Consider the following 15,679-nt stretch of genomic DNA (forward strand, 5'->3'; position numbering starts at 1 on the left):
ACTCGGTTGATAACCATCCCCGGCATGCCCACGAATGACCGTACCACTTGGAGTCCACTGGGAGAGCAACCGATCCGTCAGCTGCTGTGAAGTTTGCAGTTGATCGCGAAGCCACTGTTGCAGATCCTCCGGGCGTCCATCCGGTTGTCCGAGGATCGCCGTACTGGGCCCCACGATGGGTGGCTGAGGAGCGAACGGTGCTACGGTCGAGGGCGTCACCGGTGCGAACGTTGGCACCGTAGAAGGACCGAACGGACTGCTGGATGGAATCCGGTTTCGAATGGTCGTCACGCGTGTGACGAGTCCCGTCAATCCCTGAACCTGATCACCGCCCAAGGTCGTCTGCGGTACGAACGAAACTTCCTGCACTTTGTTCATCTGACGCTCGAGCCACTGGGCGAAATCTTCACCGGCCGGACGGAACTGTTGCCCGAGCACGTCACTGCTCGGTGTCGTTGGTGCTTCCTCTTCAAGCCACGATTTTCCACCATCCGCCGGTTGAAACGAGGGGAACGTTGGTGGTGGTAGAGTAGCATCGGTAGTTCTCGAGCTCGTGGTGCTACTGGTCGTGGTGCTAGGCCGCTCAGTGGTGCTCGTTGTCCGAAAGACGGACTCTGCTGTTGTCGTTGCAGGTGTCGTCGTAGCACCAGAGGCAGAGCCGCCACCTTGCCATGCTTTCGGTTCACGGCCCGATAGCCACAGTTTAAAGTCCTCTTCGTTGAGATCGAAGATGGACTGTGGCGATACGGTGCTGGTACTGTCCTGCTGTCCCAGGACACCGGCCACCAGCATTAGCACCAGAAGAAGCTAGCCACGTCGGAGAAGATCAGAACGAAAGACAAAAAACCAGAAAACGGACCCCACCCCCTCCGGGATTAAAACCAGCTCAAATGACATTTCAAAATGACAAGAATCCGTTCTTACTCGTCGTCGTAGCGGCGTCATTGCGGTTGTAGCGGCACTACTGAGGCACTTGGCACTGGGGACGAACGCACGGAACGCACTTGTCGATCTGTTGGTAGATGAGATAACACTGACTTTATTGCAACTTCCTCCAACTAGCTGCACCTTTTACAGACGAAACGATTCACTTTATAGGCTTCACTCAGGCAGACGACGGACTCATTCGGCGGACTCGATCGTCACACAGGCACTGGCACCACACCGGGACTGGCAGCTAGATGATATGCACTCCCAGGGGTCCCAACGATCCTCGCGATCAGCAACCCGCGATCTGCTGCGATGCGATGCGATGTTTGCGTTGCTAAGAGGAACAGGAAGATCGACGCAAACGAAGAGCAATCGTCAGCGAAAATGGCTTGAGAGGTTCACTGTACTCGCGCTCTCCTCACGGACTAGAGCCGGTAGAGGTCCCCTGGATCTTCTCCGCTCCGGTTCCATCCGAAGCCCATCGAAGCCGGAAAGAGAAGCTGTCCCCCACCATTCCCTGATGCGCGCACGGTGCACAAAGATCAACTAGCCGGTTCCATGTCCTTGGACTTCCGAGCGTGAAAGTAGTTCTTCCACCGGTGCCAACCGACCGAGTGCAGATGGCATTTAAAGAGGAAGCGCAGCTCTGGCTTCATCCGGTTAAGAGGTGTCCCTCCCGGGGAGAAGGGAGATCTTGGAGAATTCACTGTGTGCACTAGTTTCGTGGCAACAGCTCTGCTCTTGTCAGCTCCTCCTGGTGGTGGCCGTGTGATAGCGAAACAAGAGCAAACTAAAGGGACAGCCGTAGTGTTACCACGACCTACATCACAAGGCCCGACCGACCGATGTTACCGGTTTTCTGCTTTTGACAGTGCCAGACACGACATGGTAAAGTTCATGGTTCCCTCGAAATTGGTGCAACTCCGCGATGGTGACGACGATGACGACATTTCGAACCCATGTCAACGGAGGTCCACCGCTCGATTGTGAAGGATCGGATTGTGCACCGCAGAAGGGAATCCACCATTTCGGTAATCCATTCATCTGAACTGAGACCGCAAATTAATTACCCTACAGCCGGTTGTTCGTGGAAGGGCCCAAGCACACGCTCCGTTACTCATCCATGGGGATCCCTCTCTCAATAACTTTACCTCTTACGATGATCGCCCCATAGATTGAACGAAAACCAACGGAACACTCTCCACTCACTAAAAGATCGACCAGGAACGCACAAAGCGGATCACCCGGTTGTGCCGATCCTAACGCTGGTGAAGTCGTTGAGGAACTGCGAAGTCGAAGGATGCAAAAGCGCGCGTCACTTCCAGCTCCCAATGGCCGGACTCGGGTTTATGTGTGGCGGAGAATAAATCAGGTTTGTGGCTGTCAATTCCTAATCCGAATCAGGGGTCCCCGCTTTTCTTGATGACATTTTAAAATGCTAAAATGTTAGTTGTAACAGCTGCTAGTTTGTGCAGCTAGTAGAAGCACCTAGCGATCCCCCGGAGTCAGCCTGCGCTAAGCCGGTGAATATTGATGAGAAGGCGTATTGACCGGCACGGTGGATGAGTGATCCAGTTCCATTGATGCTGTTTAAGGGGGTGTGAAGAAAGTAAAAGTGGTCCGTCAATCAGTCCTGGGTAGGTAGATGCAAATGGGGCGCAGTTATTCAAGAATACTAATTATCGGTGGTTCTTGATTGAAAGCAGAGCAATGAATGAAAATGTGGCAACTAACGGCATAAGGTGGCCGCTGGCGTTTTAATTATGGAATGCAGCTAGGAGTAGCGTACGCGGCAGTTGTATGTCTTTCATCGGAGAACAATGAAACAACATCGGTGCTAATATCATGGAACGAGTTGTGGATTATTGAGTTGTTGTGTTGTTTTTTATGATTTTTGCTTGAACCGACTTCCGGATGGCATGATTTAGCTTGTTCAAAATCATAATTTGATAGTTGATGGATTGTCATTTACCATCCAATGCCAAAGATTGACTCTATTTATGCTGCAAGGATACTAAAAAGGTTCTAAATCATTTTTTCACGGACAGGTCGGACTAAATTTGCTTAGTTATGTTCTAAAATTCTGTTTCATTGAAATTGAGGAAATTTGAATATGAAGTATTTCAGTTCACTCCATCTTTCTAAACCCAGTTTGGCAGATTATTATTTTAACCCAATCACAGCTACTATCATCTTCTAAGCCGTCTTCTATCCTGTTCCTGGTTATGGTAAATTGCGGTGGAAACGATAAAAGTATATTCATGATCACAATTGAAAGATGTCTAATTTTTATGTTGCTATTTATTTTTCTTAAAATATATTCAGGCGCACAGCAGCTGTTCAACCATTGATCCTAGAGGGAATAGCAGGAAACACTAGAGTACACCAGTAAATGTTTATTACAAGTGCGATCCTGCTGAATCGATGATCCTGAATCGGAAGAACAGTAAGGTAAGTGTTTAATTGGAAACAAACGAAAAAAAAATCCATTTCAGTTGTGGTTTTGGAAGACTTTTCTTTATTCCATTTCGCCGTTACTGCCGCCACCGTACAGAGCGCTTCTAATCTTTCACCAACAATCACAAATGAACAATAGAAGAGCCCTACCCGCGGATCCACGGCACCGGATCACGTCTTGTGCAAACGGCCGTGCGAAAGTGAAGTAAAGATGCCTTTTTGCCATTTGTGCCGCCACTGGCCGCCGCTACTGCGCGCTCACTCACTATCAGCTCAGTTCTCACGATCGCAGCCTCGTTCGCCTGCGACTGCAATTTCACTGGAGTATCACTATCACACGCGCACACGCTCGTTCGTTTGCTCGCTCACAGAAGATCCATATCCTTGTCCTCAGATCCTGCACTTTCGTTCCGTGTCCACATCGTGTCCTCGCTTGGTCCCAAAACCGAACCGAACCGAACCTTCAGCTTACAGATGATAGGCGTAGGCGTCGTGATCGTGATAGGCCAGGGCCGGTGCAGCATAAGCGTAAGCTGCCGGAGCCGCATAGTAGGTCGTCTTGGCGATCGGCGTGGACACGAGCGTCTGCTTGACGGCCGGCGCATAGATCGGTTCGCTAATCTTGGCCGAATTGTGTACCACCGTCGAGCTCTGGTGCGAAATGGCGGTCGGGATCGTCTTCACCAGGCTGCCAACGTGCGCCACCGTTGGCTCCTCGATGATGCTCTTCTGGTAGTAGATCTCCGGCTTCGCGATCAACGCTGCCGGTGCGTAAGCGTACGGGGCCGAGTACGTGAGCGCTCCTGGACGGGCGGCAACAATGGCCAGCAGGGTAGACAGCACCACCTTCGGGAAGGAGTGTTTAAGGAAGCGAACGCCACCGGAAGTGAGGTTAGGGAGTGGTCTCGAAAACGCCGATCCTTTGCTTTACTTACCAACTTCATCATTTTGAGTGCGGAGGGAGTTTGATTGTTTTTTGCAAACGAATGAAGAAGGTCTGTGTTGCCTTTGCCCTGGTCTTGGACTGACTATGCATTCCCAGCGCCTGGCCAGCAGCTTTTATAGCAAAAACCGTTGAACGGGCCGCGCGTGACGCGTGGTTCTAGCACTGGCAGTACCGACGACCCGGTAGGAAAAACGATCTAACCGAACCAAGTAAGCAAGTGAGGGAAAAAGACTCGCACAAACGGTCGGCAGCACCTCGTGGCTCGGTCCCGATGAAAAACCGGCCGGCCGGCCGGCCGGGCGATCATCGTCGAAGGAGCCACCGGCCAGCGGAAGGAGGCAGGAGCGACAATAATAATTTCACCATCCCTCCTTCCACCACGACAGTTGTGTATGTGCCCAAGAGAGTAATGTCCATCAAGATCATGCTGTTGCTGGTGCTGCTGACCACCGTACCTTCTGTTGACCACCGTGAACACGGCGTGGGCTCTGGCAGAGTACAATCTCGATCTATATGTCCCCCCATCCGCTCCCCCACCTTCCATTATCTGGCGACGTACGATCGAAGTACGATGTATTGTTGCACACACGCTAGGAGCTGCTCGAGTACATAGAACTCATTTACATTACCACCACACCAGCCCGCCCAGTGCTGGCTGGAGTGCATGATGCTGGGACCTTATACGGGGGGGCCCAGTATCACTACTCAAACCTAGCTACCGCCTAGGCTCCCGAGACACTCTAGGAAGAACGATCAACATCGCACATGGAAATTGGTTGAGAAGAAAACGTTGAGAAACGCGAACCCCGAGATCGAGCCTTCTATTTGCTTTACTGTTCATGGTGTTGTACGCAATCGAACCGTTTTCGTCGGCCCATGGCACGCGCGCCCGCTCTCCAGTCACGATCCGCCAGTCCAGCCGCTGGAGGATTGGGGGCTTTTTAGTTTTAGTGTCAATTTTTCGTTTATAATTATGCTGCTGGCGACAAGGCGAGCGATCGAGCAGCATGCGGGCGAACGATCGGTTTCGGATCGAGCAATTTTTTGTTTTTTGCCGTTTGTCGTCGTTTCACAAGATGGCCCATTCGCAACACGGTTTTGTATGCGCATTGTATGCGCAGCCAATGTCGGTGCCGGTGCCGGTTCCTGGTTAAGCGAGTGTTTTGCAAGCCAACCAATGCACCGAGATGCAACAGCTGCAGCGCTGCCCGGTGGCTTGCAATAACTTTTCCGTGTTCGTTTTCAACGTCTACGATCCTTTTCTAGATCGCCCAGCGGTCTATGTACTTCTAGTTTCCTTTTGCTTTATGCTACACTGGACTGCCAGTTTCTGTCGCATAAGTACATAACGCAGGACAACGCCGGGTCGCCACGATCGCTTACCGCGCTGTGATCGATCACTTGGTCGATGTTTATAAAATAAAGAAATACAATCGCCGGATCGCTTAACTAGTGGCACGATCATCATTCGTTCTTGTTGATGATGATCGTTTAAAAAAGAGTTAAGGAACCTTTTTTTTGCTCGCTTGTGGGTACGTTGGATCCAGTTTCTGGAACCGGATCTCACTAGTTCGTCACAAGAACCTGATAGAGAGGATAGGGAACCGCACCCATCCTGGAAGAACGGCGAACAAGACGGCGAGCCCTCCTGCTGGCCGACACCGCGGTGTCACTGAACAAAGAGCACCAATCAGGAATGGGTTTGCGTGCGAGCTCGAGTTCCTAGTTTGTAACGACGGCTTTCAGGCCCCGTCCCGTCGCCTCTCGTATGGTTCGATCGGTGCGGTCTTGATTTGATTTCTATTATGTGTTAATCACTTTAGCGAATAATTTATTGGATCATTTCGATACGTTTGTGTCGCAGTCGCAGACGAACTAGAACAAGATAACGGATGGAATGCGTTCGCGAGAAAATAAAACAAAACACTATCTTCTAACGTCGCAAATGGTGCAAAAAGTCCCCGTTCGTGGTCGGTTCCTCCCCCCCGGGGGGGGCGGTTGAGGTGATGACTTTGAACTTTAGATAGTCGCGAGCGTAATTTTTGGGTCCCTCAGCTGCCGCACAAGCTACCAGGAAACCGAAGAAATCGCATAAAACTTGGCAAAGCACACCGCCCCGGGGACAACGAGGGCTGACAAATCGTTCCGGCAAACCGTTTGGGGTCGCGTGCTATGCTGCCACTACTAACTCAAATTGTATCTTTACCGCGCGGTGGCGGGTGTTAGCATACGAAGCGTCGTAGAACATAGGAAATGAGCAGCAAAAAATTAAAAATACCTCAAACTCTTTTGCTCCACCACTTCTCTATCTCGATCACGATCGTAAACATTCGATCGAATGGAGTCTGTTCGTGTTTCGTGCCCTCCAGGGGGGGTACTCTGGGTGGCTAGCGTGTACCCGAATTGATCGGTGAATTGAGTTGTGAATGGAGCGCACCGTGGCGGTGATCGTTCGGTTCGGGGTTTTGTTCGATCGTACGGGATTGCATAAATGAATGAAACACTGGGCCGGCCGGCAGAACCATGTTCCGCATCGTGTAACTCGTGTTTGGTGTCGGGGCTTTTTTTTTTGCCTATCTGCTGCTGCTTCGGGGACCAACACCTAGAAGGTCAGCGCGGCTAGCGGCATTAGAGCGCGTTCGGTGAAGTGATTCGCTTTAAGTGCGGAATGCGAAACGGAAGCTGTTGGCGGGAGGAGGACAGGGAGCTCTAAAACAACCGGCATTTGTCACACTGCATGCGATTTCGATGCGGCTTTAGGACGGAGCGGGCGGTTGTAGAAGTGGATGCTGCTGCTGTCCAAACGATTCACGCCACATAATAAACCATTGTTATGCTGTGGCTATGCTGTTGTTGGAGGCTGTGTTGCCTGACTGAGAACACGATCTCCGGCGACGGGACCGAAACGATTGACCATTTGAACTGAAGACCAGCTACTACGGTCTAGTGGCGTGAGCATCACAGAGTCTCTCTCTCTTTCTCTCTCTCTCTCTCTATTCGCACATTATCGAGGCTGGCGTAACGGGGCATGACGGACGTCACGTCGGTGCGAGCGATTCGGTCGCCTAATCGAATATCCACCGAATCCACAATTGCTCAACTGCCGGTACCGAGAGGTAAAATGGCAGGTCCGTGACAACTGGGCTTTTACTGCAGTCTCCCCCCCCCCTCCCCCTTTACTGGCTGGTGGCTTTCACGTTTTGTCACGACGAAGGACGAAACCATGGCTGGCACGTCGTCACCGACGCCAACGCCAACGGCCAGACCTGCTGCAGATGATGACAGTCCAAGATTACTCAATCTGTGGCCAAGATGGATGATCATGATCATCGCACGGAGGTGGCCGATGATGATGGTGGTGGTAGTGGCGGTGGCTATTCATTAAATCCGGGGCGATAGTGCAGTTTGTTTGTTCTTCAAAACATGCACCACTAGCGCCACCAAAAGACCCCTTGGCGTTCGTTATAAACGTCCTCGGCACTCGGCCTCGAGTGCTGTGAAGAATGCATTACTGTGAGCCTCATTACCGGGGCCACATATTGCCACACGTATGTGGTGGTGGTGGTGGTGGTGGTGGTGGTGGTGGTGGTTCCAAAGATCCTGGTAGGTAAGTGATATTACGAGATTCCATCGGTGACCAGTGACGGAGCCATTATTGTGGCCATATTGTGAGGCCACTCGAGACAGTTGAGACATGCTCGAGCCGGCGGAGAATGGAGCGCAAATGTATCCAGTTCCTCATTAAATTTGGCACCCAAGAGTGATTGTAGCGCTGGCTAGTGTCACTCGTACGCGTGGTTATGGCGAACGGCTGGACAACTGGCCAGTCACCAACAATAGCAACACGATCACGATGGGCAGCACTATTTTTTTGTCCAAAGATTTATGAGAATCTAGATTCCTAGCCTACTGTACCTTATACGCACTTAAATGCTACAAATGCTAGACAAAGATATTAAGCTCACCGGAGCGCAACGAAGTGTTGCAGCCGAACAGGCTCTTCCGGATATGAGAATCAATAATCTGCGAACGTCGCGAACGTAGCGAAGCAGGATGGAGTTTCACCAAACCTTAAAAAAAACCATTCCTCGCTCACCGGTGGTCACACAGTAAATCATGCGTCGATCATCAACGTAGCGTGGCTTCCGGTGCTGGCTTTTTACAGCAGGGTCACTACAACCGAAACCGTTGCACGATCGGTCTGTATGAAGCTAGAGGTTGCGGCGGATAGGTGGGCGTCAAGAACAGCAGCTCCACCACCAGCTTGAGGACCACGATCACCACCAATCCGGCGTTGCAAAACAAAGTTTGAGAAAATAAATTAAACATTAGATGGACAAGAATGGCTCCTTGAGCGGACACACAGAGACTGTGGTTTATTTTCAAAGTGGGAGCCAAGAACCGATGTTCGATGCTAGGTATGCGATCGGCAATGCTGCCGTCACCGCCGCCGCCGCCACTAGTTACCAACACGTACCCCATAATTAATGGCCATCGATCTGCTGGCCGGCACCGCAACACCAGGACGGCATTTTGTGACGATTACACTAATTTATATTAGTTCGGAGCAGCGATCGATGGCCGCGTTCGCTGCTCAATGCGATGCGATTAGTGGCAGCGAGGTGGGGGGCCAACCGGTCCCAGGCGGTGTGTTGAGATCCGTGTAATGGAATCGTTGTCCATCTCATCGCATCCTGGTACGGCATACGCGGGGGCCCATTGCCGGATCGATCGATGACAAGATGTTTGCATGCCACTTCATCACATCGGTCAGCGTAGAGCGCAAAACGGCGATGGCGCGCAATCTGGAGCAGTGCAATCGAGAATCGATGCCGGTAGTCGTAAATAAACCGTCGACCGTCGCGTTCCAGTCGACCACGCGGCTTCCACGGATAAGCCGGAGATGACAGCGAAATTATGTTCCTATATCCAGCATAAATCATAATTCACCTTTTTAACGAGGCCCATACCGAGGCGATTCTGCACCAAACGTTCGGTGCCACGGTGCAGCAGCAATGCAATGCGGACGTATTATTACATGCGCTAGCCAGCTCATGGGGTGCTCTGCACAGGTCCTTGGCAACCAACCGATGGTTTCTGGTTGCTGTGACCTATCGTATGGTGGCGGTTCAGGCGGCCTACTGCCCGTTGTTTAAGGGTTAGCCATTTTCGCCAAGTAGGCGACGGGCCGTCAACGATCGACGACGCGGGCTCATTCGCACTGGAGCAAACCACACTGGAGCACATATCAATTCCGCGTCATCATCGTCGTCGTCGTCGTCATGTACCGCCATCAGTCATCAAGGGTCCAGTTGGTCGGTCGGTCGGTTGGTGACGGTTACGGGGGCACAACAATTGCATAACGCGCTGCATGAGACATGAGTTCTGGGTTGCTCTCGGAACAGTCAGCCCGCCAACTGCCCACACTCCGTTCCACATTTAGCGAAGCTTTAGAAAGGATTTGGAAGCTTATTGTTTCATCCAGCATCGGTCCGAACGCTCGCACGCTGCTGTTGCAGCACCGCCTACGGGTGCACACGTGGTGCGATAAATCGAAATTTAGTTTTCTCCAACTGCGGAATCCGCGCAGCGCACCTTTCTGTGTGTTGTAGAGAGAGAACATGTTGCAGTTCCCGCGGGGTATCGCACTGCCATGCATTTAATGAGGCTACTGCAAAAGGTTAATGTTTTATTTTTCCTGCATTCACCAGATGTTTCTTCAATTAATTTCATTGTCCAGTGGCAGTGGGTTCGAGTGCGGGTGCTGGTGCTGGTGCTGGTGGAGAGTGGTATCAAAGAGCAATCGAGCTGATTATGAGCGGTGTTTACTGTCGAACGAATGAACATGAACCCCGGCGGCCGCCGCGTGATCGTCAGTAGCTCACGGTAACGTTGTCAACAGCCAACAGAGCCGCCAACAGTAGTGTCATGGATTTATGAAATGGCCTTTGGCAGTGCGTACGCGAAGGCTTAGTCAGTTGGCTTCTTCTTGTGGATTGTGTTCGTTGGTGGAATTGGAAGCTTTGGAATGTCGGCTCAGTGATCCGGATCATGCTCGGTGGCCTTACGGTGTGTTTTGGTGTGGAGGGGGTTCCAATTAAGGAACGGTTGTGCTAAGATGGATTAATAAGAAATTAATATTTATTAGCGACAAGCACACGCCAACAGGAGCGAGTTGTTACTGCTCAAAGTGTCATACTGTTACAGGGCACTTGGCATTGGCTGTGGTATGGATTGTGGGTTGCGGGAAGCGTTGGTCAGTCGATCTTAGGATTTACTTGTATCGAAGAGGGCGAAGAAAAATCTGACGACTCGACTTTATTTGAAAGTTATTACTATTAATTCAAAGGAATTTTGTTTGTTGGCTTATATGAAAGGATCTTTTCACGATTAAATTATGAAAATTTAAAAACAGTTTGATCGATCAAAGTAAAATTACAAAGTTAAGCTGATAAACGCTTCTACGATCAATGATTTTGTACCCATTTTGATCGTTTTTCGCTGAACTTTAAATCTCTTTTTATTCTCAAACATGATGGGGAGGCTGTTAAACTGATTTAGACGCCAAAATAATATTTTGTTAAGGGCGATTTTCATCCTAAGATGAACAATTGCCGATAGCGCTTTCTCCTCTTAATGGAATCTAGTCCAATACACTACAGAAACATAGAATCTGGTTACTAATGCACCATTTACTTACCATTTCACTCTTATACCTTTGCACACCTAGAAGCCAGCCCCCGGTAGGCGCCAGTAGTAGCGACTGGGCAATGAAATTGAGATGTTTACGATGGCTACTAGGCGCGCGCTTAAATGATACGCACTAGCGCGTGCCATTAGACCAATTTCCGTGTCGTAACATGTCATTTTTATCTCGACACCATCGTCGTCAACGCCCTGCTGTCTCATTAGCTGACGCCAAAGGGGTGCAGCATCGGGCGTGTTTCATTTTCAAGATCAACGAAGCACGACCCAAATCCTAATCCGGTGCACTTTCGAGTCGAGAAAATTTCACATTTTAGGGCCTCGTGTGCTAGCCCTGAAGCAGCAGCAAGAGCAGGAAATCCCTTCAACATCCTTACAGCGGATCAATCGATAGAGCGGAGCAGATTGGATTGGAAAACCTTTGCACGAATTTAATAACGTCAATCGACTCCGGTGGTGTGGCTGAGCTCAGTAATTAACGTCATCGGTACAGTTGCCTTCATAAACGCACGTTCGGCGTACGGCGACCAGTGGGGGGCTCATAAAATGTGCTCCATAACGAAACGGAAAGTCACGACGGCCACACCGCACCGAGCGAGTCAATCGCACAGCTCCATCTTTGTCCCTGCGTCATGGCACCGAGGTCTCAGTCGCAGCAGCCGCGCGGCCTTCGCGGCTCTCGTGGCCGCACTCTTTAGCCAACAGGTTCATGTTCGCCAGGGTCAAGTTCAAACACGGACCGGCACCGGCAGCGAGCGCAGTGGAGTTGCGGTTGCGTTGCGCTCTGGTTGAGTCACACGAAGAGGGAAACGCGATCTGCTGGCCGATGGAATTATGCACTTCGTCCGTCGAACCGGCTTCTATCTCACGCCGCCCTTTTACGGGTGCTGTTGGTAGTGCTTGGTGCTTTGCTGCAGCAGATTGTGAACCAGTTTTGATTGGGCCCCCTGAAGCCTCTCGTTTCCTCTTCGCTTGTAGTGATCAGGTACAATGTGGCAAAAGTGCAACATGATCGATAGGGTTGCTTGTTGCTTGTTGAGTTCAGAGCTGTAGCCTTAAGGATATCAACTGGTCTTGAAAGAAATCTATCATTAACCAGATCGATGGATGGTAACATCTAGAAAAATAAAAGGCTAATGAACTATTAAATTCAGCGACATATTCTACGATACCGTGAATTTTATCTTTTCATGTTTTCACTTGCAATAGAAGTAGTTTTCGAATAATTGAACCATCAATGTTAATGCCAAATTTTAATGAATTCTACGTAATTATTTGTATTCAAAACAAAATGTTTCCGTGTTTCAAAATGTTTTCCTATTTCCAAGATGCTTGTTCCTACCTTTTAAAAGGAATTACCTTTTTATACACTTGTTGCTCAGATTTTGATGAGTGTTCCACCCGCGAGGCTTTGTTTGATTGTCTTGGATTGTCTCGATTAATGAAAAAACGTTCACAGGATAATCTGTGAAGGGTTCAGATTTCCTATCAGGGATGATTTGTAACGAATACGAGAGGGTCTGCCCTTTGATGGCCCTGCGCCGTTTCAGCCGCCCAACCGCGCGTTAGCCGCCCAATCGCGCCATTTTCCGCCTGGAGTTCTGCAAAACAGTTATGTTCCGCCTAGAGTTCTGCAAGTCCCGAAGTTTCCCGAAGTTTCACGAAGATTCCCGAAGCGAAGGAAGCACGCGTGCTCGGCCTCGGGTGGCCACGTGGGCTTCATGGGTTTCATTTTCAAAGCTTCGTGGGTGGAAGATTGATAAAAAACAGAGCATCAGGTGTATAACAAGGAATTGTAACAGGTGGGAATAAGGATGTTGATAAGTTGGAAAACATATTGGAACACGGACACATTTAAATACAAATAATAATATAGATCTTAGGAAAGTGCTGCATTAATGGCTCAATTACTCAAAAATTAATCATTTACTACCTCTATTGAGAGTGAAAACATGAAAACATAAAATTCACTGCACCGTGAAAGAATTATGGAAATTTTTGTACGTTAAAATCCCGCCTCTATCCAACAACATAAACACCGCCCCAGCTTTACCTCGCATTGATAACTGATTCGGTTCGATGAACTACAGGTTCCTAAAGGTCTAGCCGATTAATCGCTTCGAAAGGTGCGAACCAATCGAAAAGGGCCCCTGGGTGGCAGCAACGGCAGTTGACAGGTCGTTAAATGTTACATGCTTTTGGGGCGGCTGCTTACGTTACAACCTTGTAATGCCTTCATCGTCTGCCAGTTTGTAATCGTTTCATCGTTGGACAACTTGATCGAATGCGTAGCTGTGGGTTTGGTGATTGTGGAAAGGAGATTAGTCGGCACCAAGAGGGAATGTGATTGATGCCAGAAGTCTTTCATAATTTGTCCGATTAATATGATTGCATATTCGCTTGATTCGTTGCTTTGTCTGTTCGCTTATTCGTTTGTGATCCACGTACGTGCCCGTCGATCCTTACTGAAATAGGTATAAATTAAATAAAAGGCGCGAGTAGTTTATAACACGCCGAATGGAAAACAATTTCCATGAAACACGTGCCGTCCTAGTAAAAAATTCTGCTCTCAGAGCTGCTAAACGGAAATCCATGACTCGCAGAATGGCCAAAGCTCGCCGGATGAAATCTGAATGCCTACAGCCTCACAGGCACGCGGTCATTCGATTATTTACTTTGTGTTCAGCGAATGCTCCAGCGCAGCATCAGTTTATAGCCATTAGCGGTCGCTCCGACGACCGACGATTCATTATTTCGTTCCTTTTTTTCCTGCTGCGTCATACTTCTCACGCGATCATTTGATTACATTCCGATCCGCCAGTCTCACTCGCGCATCAAGCTGCCTGCACCGCACTTCCAACTCAATCTGTAGCATGATTAGGGGCGTTTTGCTTGTCCTAGAATGGCAAATGGCGGGGCAGCCGGCCTAATGATACGCTTGTACAACCAGCTGCCGTCACTTTACGCATCATAAATTCACACCGGCCACCGTCGGACCGAAACGACTCAATCGTGGTTGAAGAGGGAATCCGATCCGAATTCCTTTCGCACGCAGCTTTGTCACCATCCGGCTGTCGCGTCCCCAGCAAACGCCCCGGTGTGTTATTAGGTGAATCGGTTTTTCGGAGTGTCCTTCAAACAAGAAAATTGGCCCTCACACAGAAAACAATCATTGGCGCGGGCTGCTTTCGGATGGGGGATCGTTCTAGACGCTTCAAGGACTTGGAACACAATAAGCATCTCGGCGACTCGGAGTGGTGATAAGTATCAGACTTCCATCACCTATCTCTTAACCAAACTAATCTGCAGCTTAGGATCGACCAAAAGAGTGATTAGCACGTACTGTTAGCGAGACATTAGCCGCGTGGCTCTCATGCAAATGAATGGCGTTTGGCGCATGATTTATCAACAAATGGTTTGCTTCTGGCCAAGGGGTTTGTTTTCCGTTTTCCCAGTTCTCAAGCAGCATTTGGAGGTTCATTACCCACCCAACCCAACACAGAGCTGCGGTACACTGATAGCGATCGTGTTCCCGCTGCACCGCTTGCACAATATCGCTGGCAGCAGCGGCTGGCTTGTTCGGAGGCTGCAAAGGTTCGCTAGAGCCGCTCTTAAGCGAAAGCCACCGTGCATGTTTGCGAACCAAAGTACCATGTTGGTTGCTGATAACCTTTTTATTGGCGGTTTTTCCCCCGCTTGCTGTTACTTTTGGAGCTGGACAGTTCTCAGGCCTGAATGCCTAAATATCGACCACTGCCATGCGGTGTTCAAGGACGGCAACAGTTCTGGTGCGGCACGGTGGTTGCGGAATTGTTTTCTGCCAAGGTGCAGCGTAAGGTGAGAAGATCAACCGACGCCACGGATGGTGTGGATCGGAAAAGGTAAGCGACCATTGAAAACTGTACCACTACCGTTTGATAGAGCCATTTAAGACTGAACGAATGCGAACCGCTTATGGGATGATCTTATGTCGACCATAATTTCTCGCTCGCAGCTTGCAGCGCTCGGAAAGGTACGATGAGCTGACACGCCACACCACAACGGATGAGCACCGTAGCACCGTGGCAGTGGTTGAAGAAGTCGTTTAATATTTATCGCACTTAATGGTACGAGCTCACGTCGCTAGCGGAATGGTGACCGATCGCGGATGGCATCCTTCGTTCGTTCGTTCGTTCGTTCGTTCGTTCGCTGGCACACACTTTACTCATTCACAGCACGTTTGGCGCGTGCATCGTGCTCTTAGCAACCGAAATCGTATCGCCAGTTAATGGTGAAGGCGAAAGGAAGACCAACAATTCGATCGATTGACGATCGATCGCCCGTTCGCACGGAACCGTTCGCTTTCGCTTTCGCTAATCGTGTCACGCAGGACGTTTAAAAAACGACAAAAAGAAACACCCCGTCTCGTCACCCAAAGGTATCCTGCCAGCGCATATCAGGGGGAGGAAAAAGTTACGAGATCAAGTGACGCTTCGTGCGCTTCCGAATGCAGACGATCAGCTGATGCTCGCAGTGAATGAGCATCGATTTCGTTTGGTCACATTGCAAACCATTGACCATACGCTCGGTCGATTGATTCACGATGGAAACCGAGCTCGGTGTACGGTTGCGATCCCGTGAACGATCGAGTGAGCACCCGTG

At 49.9% G+C, this 15,679-nt stretch overlaps 2 protein-coding genes across 4 annotated transcripts in view; both read right to left on the reverse strand.

The window, feature by feature from the left end:
- The window catches only part of LOC126575438 (mucin-5B-like), a 2,744-nt gene extending 532 nt beyond the window's left edge, over positions 1 to 2,212 (reverse strand). Inside the window, exons 1-4 of one of the 3 annotated variants that reach the window (XM_050236133.1) lie at positions 2,082 to 2,207; positions 1,092 to 1,264; positions 925 to 1,012; positions 1 to 807 (exon numbers count right to left, since the gene is read on the reverse strand). The exon at positions 1 to 807 is cut by the window's left edge and continues 532 nt beyond it. In XM_050236133.1, coding sequence (XP_050092090.1) covers positions 1 to 807; positions 925 to 945 — 828 coding nt within the window. In that variant the 5' untranslated portion in view covers positions 946 to 1,012; positions 1,092 to 1,264; positions 2,082 to 2,207. Of the gene's footprint in view, positions 808 to 924; positions 1,013 to 1,079; positions 1,265 to 2,081 lie in introns of all 3 variants that reach the window. The other 2 variants (XM_050236134.1, XM_050236132.1) reach the window with 2 other exon arrangements.
- Positions 2,213 to 3,425: 1,213 nt separating this feature from the next.
- LOC126574964 (cuticle protein-like) lies at positions 3,426 to 4,431 on the reverse strand. Its single transcript, XM_050235407.1, has 2 exons — positions 4,323 to 4,431; positions 3,426 to 4,233 (listed from the first exon to the last, which is right to left on the reverse strand). Exons 1-2 carry the CDS (start codon positions 4,332 to 4,334, stop codon positions 3,856 to 3,858), a joined length of 390 nt encoding a protein of 129 aa, XP_050091364.1. The 5' UTR covers positions 4,335 to 4,431; the 3' UTR covers positions 3,426 to 3,855.
- Positions 4,432 to 15,679: the final 11,248 nt, after the last annotated feature.

The sequence above is a fragment of the Anopheles aquasalis genome, chromosome 3 (assembly GCF_943734665.1).
Source record: "Anopheles aquasalis chromosome 3, idAnoAquaMG_Q_19, whole genome shotgun sequence".
Classification (NCBI taxonomy): domain Eukaryota; kingdom Metazoa; phylum Arthropoda; class Insecta; order Diptera; family Culicidae; genus Anopheles; species Anopheles aquasalis.